Genomic DNA, 6,492 nt, shown 5'->3' on the forward strand with positions numbered 1-6,492 from the left:
GTACTTCCACAGTGCAAAGTATTATATGTTGAGCTTGAAGTGTTGTCTGGATTGAACAGTTTATTTGTAAACCTTTTTTCATTAACTGACAAGATTTATAATAAATATACCATTAAAATATGGTCACAGAATTATTATCTTCCACCTACCAATAATTTTTCGTTGCGAGTTTACGCTTCTTCAAGGAGTTCTTGATTGCAATCATTTTATCATAAATAGTTAATACCTTTTTAGGAAAAATGGAAATTTATGTCTAGTAACAACAAGAAGCTAAATTCCTCCTATAAAAATGAAATGATTCATATTTTATCAAATATACAAGGAAGTGCATTCGTATTTCTACCTATCTTGTACTCAGGAACATTTCATTCTTATAATACTTTCTAATAATATAACTCAATTAATATTACTATTATTTCATAAATATGCATTGAAATTGAGTTGATTCTTCATAATATCCACATTCCACCTATTACATCTAATCACATTTGTACCTTTTCCACTTTCCAGTTTAACCAGCTGCCAGCCATTGGTTCTGGATCAGCCTGTTTATGAGCACTGGACTGGAAGGATGGGGATTGGGGCTGGGGCAAGATCATGATGGCAATGCTTGTGTGGTGTCTTGAGTGTTAAGCATGTATGTGTATTGGGTGTTGTATACAGTGCCTTAGTGTTAATGTTTGTAAATGCCAGTGTTTGCTTAAGTTAACTGTTTGATTGATGCTTAGAGATGACATTGGGCAATTTTGTGTATCACTTATGTTTATAAAGACCAATGGACACCTGAATCCTGATGCGTTAAGGCGTGGAGATCTACTGGTCATGTTTGTATCGATACGTGTCCACTTCCCTACTTGCCCCTTGATCCATCAATGGCCTCCGTTACTGGAGGGCAGTGGGCACTGATCAGTGTTTTTTAGATGTTTGTGAACTTGTCCGTCCTTGGGAGTTGTTTCTGATGGGCTGTTATTTTGAAGAATGCTAATGCTGAGCGCTGTAGATCGGTGAGTTTTTGTTGCAAATAGAATCGTCTCATTCAGCATTATGTTTACTAATGGCATTTGCTAACTTAATGTGCGGGTGTGTCGGTTCCTGTATAGCTTCTGGTGTATTATAATTCTTTGGGGCGTTAGATAAGAGAATAGGGGCATACATACAGTGGGCCGATTCGACCGTCGACAGGCGGAGCTGAGCTTCAGGCGAGACCGGCATGTCTCGGTAATGCAAACACTGGAGGGAAATGGTTCTCCTCGAACTGCCCTAGTGCCCTCACCAGTCGCCAAGGAGCCGGGTGGGGTGGCTGGCTATCAGCTCAGAACAAATATGGGTGATCAGTGATGAGTGAGTTGGTTGTGAGGATGTAGAGGACGAACATGCGCAGAAACTGTGGGCGGAATCCGCGATTCGATCGTCGTTAAGCGGGCTAACGTATCTGAGCGACCACGATTTTTATGAAATCGAGCACATTGCACACGTGTAGCATCGTGCTGACTACCCGTTGACACCCACCCACCCATCCAAAGGCCCCAATAGCGCAGCTTGAAACGGCGAGGAGCGTAAGATACGGCCGCCGCTAATGCTCTCAGCCGGCCCGGGCGCCCGGCGGTCGTGTATGTACGTTGTTAGTTCCGGGTTCCGCCACCAGGCGGCCGCCGGCCGCGGCGGTGTGACGCGTAGATCAAAGGGTACCGCCGAGAGTGCCCCATCCAGGTATCTCTTATCCATGACTGTACCTTCTATAGATGGCCTTGGCTGCGTCGGTTTTTGTGTGTTGCAGTGGGAGAGGGAAGAGTCGTCATTTGCGGTGAGTTGAAAGCTGTATATTAGGGTGTGTCGTGGAGGGGGTGATTTTCGCTGATCTTAATGCCGTGTCCGGAATTTGTTGCGCTGATTCATCACAAAACAATTTTTCACTAACATTTGTTTCAAAACTGCGCAGATGTTGGCCTCTGGAGGAAAGTTTGCACCGATGTCAGATGCCCCAGCGCCATCTGTGATACAACACACGGACGACTTAAGAACTAAAGATATGGCTACGAAACTAAAGGTGGCGCCACTGATCGTTTCGAAGTCTTCGATTGTCGGCATGCAATATCAAGGGCATTTGAGCGTCGTTTTTGTTATGATCAGTTTTTTTATTGCAAGCAATGTTATTTTCATTCTGTAATATTCAAATCTGCAAAATTAACTAACTATGGAAATATGCTGAATGTGTTGTCATATACATGTACGATTTATTACGTTTTGGAACCCGAGGATACCGGCTGATATATATATTTTTTTTTTGTTATTGATTTATGCTATTCTGCTTTGAATCAAAACAATTCTGCATCGGGTCAAATTCATACCGAGACGGACGGTGGTGGGGAGATAGGGCTTACTGGGGTGGGTATCCAAGGCCCTATATAGAAGGTATGCTCATTAGGCCGAAGCAGCGATTTCCGTGACGCCACTGGTACGAAGGGTCGGACGGCTGTAATGCAATCCTATGGAAAATGACCCAACTTTAGGGCTCTCCCACATAGCTGCCAACCTCGACACTAAGGTAAAAGTTATATCACATAAAAGCTCAAATCAAGACGAACAAGAAACCTATCTGACGTTTTTACGTATTACTAACGGCTTAGACTCTATTCAAGTATATTCAGAGCTCTGCATTGCCTCACTTTTTCTGCCGTCAATACCACTACAAATGTCTAGTCGGCGCACGTGCGCTTGTCGAGCCGGGACCACCAGTCGGGCGATTCAGAGCTGCCGCCCAATCAGAACGCCGCAATGCCGTGACGTCATTGGTCGCACACGACACGTTACGGAGATAGGGATGAGACAGCCCTGGTGGGTATCTAATGATAGCAAAGTCGATTGAACTGATGCCTAAAACACGTGCTACTACGCATCATTTCATCCTGGGTAAGGCAGGTCCATTGCCTACAACCGTGCTGCCGACAAAGGGTGATGTGATTAACTATGTAAAATTTCTCGATCAAGACAGCAACGGGTTCTCGACCACCCGGAAAACGCCAGCTCCTTCAGTTTTCAATCATGTCGCTGTTAGTGTCAGTGAAATGTGGTCGCAAGAGGGCATCCCTGTCCATGGAATTAAATATGTCAAAGAGCTCGTGCGAAAGGAGTATGCTGCATATAAAAACGCGAACAGGACGAAAAAATCTCAAAGGGCGGACGCTGACAATAGCCACTTCTTGAAGCTATTCGACATCGCCATGTGCAAATGTGCCTCCCGTGCGGCGTGCTGCTGTCCGCGAGATGCAAAAGTTCCAAGTGAGGAGTGGCCATTCCTCAAGGACCAGCGACACAAGCGCCGACTGACGCTGGGATCATACGATCGGGCCACGAGTGAGGCGAGGCAGGCGCGTCTGCAGCGTCAGTTATCGCGACACCGCAACCAGCAGCATGGTGGCGCTACGGAGCCTTCTCCTGGGCCGAGCGGCGTTGGCAGTGGCAGCACCGTCGGCGCTGTGCCCGCCGAGCAGCTCCGCCTCGGCGACACTGACAGCAGTGACAGCGGCGGCGGCGACGCCGGCAGCGACTCGTCTGCGGATGACGAAGAGTTTACAGCTCCGACTGCACTTCCGAGTGCCAAGAACGCAGATGATCTGAGGGAGACGGCGCTCGCAGCGGACCGGTACGGCGTTTCTAACCGGGCCGCTGCTGCTATCATAAACGCGTTTCAAGTCGATATCGGGCGCATCAATGAAAACGACATGTCGAACGTCGTCGACGCCAAGAAAATATGGCGCGCGAGAAACATGATGAGGAATGAATCGGCCCGACAAAACATCGACGCAGCTGTGTCCGGAGGAGTAGAGAGCTTGTACTTTGACGGGCGCAAGGACAAAACATGTACCGACTGTTCGGCGGCGACAGACATACAAGAACATGTCGTCGTCCTGTCTGAGCCGGGGAATCTGTACCTGACACACTTCACCCCTCAGTCTGGGAGCGCCATTCACATGGTGAACGAGCTCTACACCATCGCTGTGGCGTTCGGTGAACATGTGAAAGCACTGGGATGCGATGGTACGGCGGTGAATATCGGGACCAGCGGTGGTGTGTGCCGACTTTTCGAGCTGGCGACAAATAAGCCCGTGCACTGGTTTGTGTGCATGCTGCACGGCAATGAATTGAACCTGCGGCACGTATTCAAGACGCTGGACGGCACTACCAGCGGACCTCGAACCTTCAACGGCGCCATCGGCACCAGCTGCGCCGAGGACGTGTGGAGGAGGGAGGTGGCGCCGTTCCAGCCCGTGCCCGGACACGTGCCGGAGATGACAGCCGAGCTGGTCGCCACCCTCAGTCACGACCAGCAGCTGCTGTACCGACTGGCTCTGGCGGTGCAGACTGGCGACATGTCGGACTCCGTGGCGCGACAGAGGATCGGGCCACTCAACCACGCCAGGTCAGTACTCGGGGCGCAATATGAGGCATGTCCGTTATTTCGTGACACATGCATAGTTACGCAAGTAAAATAGATTAACAATTGATCGCACGTACAATCATATGCAGGTATTGTTTATTTCAGAAGCATGCAAAGAATGACAAACGAGCATTTAACTTACGTCATTATCAAGTTTGAATATTGTTTAATGAATAAGTTATGCATGCAAATATTATAATAATCAGTTATTAGTTCGTTTCATTCAAAGTAGATACCTATTACCTAATAACTTAGATCGAAACCTCGCTTGTGTTCTTTGTTACTCTAAAACAATACAGGTTTCAAAATACATGTTTATGTTACCATTGGAAACATGAAAGTTGTCAACTTTCATTCACTTGTCTTACAGACATAAGTAATGACTATACCATTATCAAATTAATTACCTAAGTTTTGATAAAACTGTGTTACTGCAACAGAACACATGTGATACGAGTGGAGTAGCGCCTCTACCTATAGCTAACGAATGTTCGCTGTTCAGTGCAGAAAACGGTTTATTTTAGCCGTGTTTGTACGGCACTTTATCGTTGGTTTGTGATTTGTGTGCGTGCTTGAATTTTCTTCTGATCAAAATTGTGGCGTCCGTTTCAGATGGCTGACACTCGGCGCGCGGGTGCTGCGCCTGTACGTGAGCACAGAGTCACCGTCTGACAGCCTGCGGCTCCTCGTGCAGTTTCTGGTGACTCACTACGTGCCGGTGTGGTTCTGCATCAGGCGACACCCCGACTGCACAGACGGTGCAAAGAACTTCCACCGTTCTGTGGAGCTTCTCCGAGAGCTGCCGGAGATGATCCAGGAGGTGGTGCGACCCGTCCTGCAGCGCAACGGGTACTGGGCGCATCCTGAGCAGGTGCTGCTCGCGATGGTGGCTGACGGTGACGCTGGCGTCCGACAGGAGGCCGTGCGCCACATACAGGCAGCCAGACAGCGCGAGACGGAGGACGTTCGGCCATTCCGGCTGCCGGAGCTGAACTTCAGCGCCTCCGCTTACACAGAGGTGATCAGCTGGAGCCCGCCGGAGAGTGTGACGCAGCCGCCGCTGCTGCGCCACCTCACAGACGAGCAGCTGCAAGCCATCGAGCACTCTCCGCTGCAGCTGCCGAACTACCCGGTCCACACGCAGGCGGTGGAGCGGGCAGTTCGGACCGTAACCGAAGCGTGCCTGGCGGTGCGTGGGGAAGAGGCGCGTCACGGCTACATCACTGCACGCCTGAAGCACCGCCGCTGCCATCCGGTCTTCGCTTCGAAGAAAGACTTCCAGATATGCTGAACTGCTCAGTGATCACTGTCACCCGTTCGTGTGACTGCCAGTTCGGTCCTGTCGCCGTGTCTTCGAAGTTGCCGTCGCCGCTGCCTTGGCCCGCTGCGACCCGCCGGGGCCTGCCCCTGCCGCTCGCTGTGATGTGGTTGTCGCTGCTGCCGCCGCCCCACCCCCCCCCCCCGCCCGCCCCGCTCGGCCGGTTTTAAGAGTGCAGTGCCATACCGTTACGTGAATGCTCGGAAGATTTTCGTGTTTTTGCGATTCTGTAAAAGGATGTTTTCTTCATACGTGAATTATGTCGTGAATGAGACCCCATACGTGGGTGTCTGGTGTATGGTTTCGGCTTTCGGTTTGCGTCGGGTGCAGTGATTGATGTATTTTATGTTACATGTGGTTGATTAATACGAGGATTTTCACGAAAAAAAAGTTCGGTCTTGTCTCGTATCTCGCATTGATGATTCGAAGTGTAGTGAATGTTGCTTCATTTGTTAGCTATCGATATACGTGGCATTGTGAGATACCATGTACTGCATTCAGATGAGCCAGGCTCTCATGATGTTTGCTATCGTTCTATTTAATTAGTATTATATTGATAAGCACGGAAATGGCAAGTAAACGACATAAAACGGCGTTCGTGGAGCGGTCGGACAGGTTTTGCACTCAGCGCCACCTAGCGCCACTTATGAGAAGGAGTAGTTCCGCAATATGCCGTATGTTGTTCTGCAGATGGCGCCACTAATACAAATGAGACTGAACGGAGACACAAACTTTT

The 6,492-nt window shown here is 49.3% G+C and overlaps 1 protein-coding gene across 1 annotated transcript; it reads left to right on the forward strand.

The window, feature by feature from the left end:
* Positions 1 to 1,825: 1,825 nt before the first annotated feature.
* LOC122391807 lies at positions 1,826 to 6,162 on the forward strand. Its single transcript, XM_043386064.1, has 3 exons — positions 1,826 to 2,385; positions 2,836 to 4,420; positions 5,051 to 6,162. Exons 1-3 carry the CDS (start codon positions 2,298 to 2,300, stop codon positions 5,727 to 5,729), a joined length of 2,352 nt encoding a protein of 783 aa, XP_043241999.1. The 5' UTR covers positions 1,826 to 2,297; the 3' UTR covers positions 5,730 to 6,162.
* The last annotated feature ends 330 nt before the right edge of the window (positions 6,163 to 6,492 follow it).

This window comes from Amphibalanus amphitrite, unplaced genomic scaffold (assembly GCF_019059575.1).
Source record: "Amphibalanus amphitrite isolate SeventyFive unplaced genomic scaffold, NRLGWU_Aamphi_draft 000022F_arrow, whole genome shotgun sequence".
Lineage (NCBI taxonomy): Eukaryota > Metazoa > Arthropoda > Thecostraca > Balanomorpha > Balanidae > Amphibalanus > Amphibalanus amphitrite.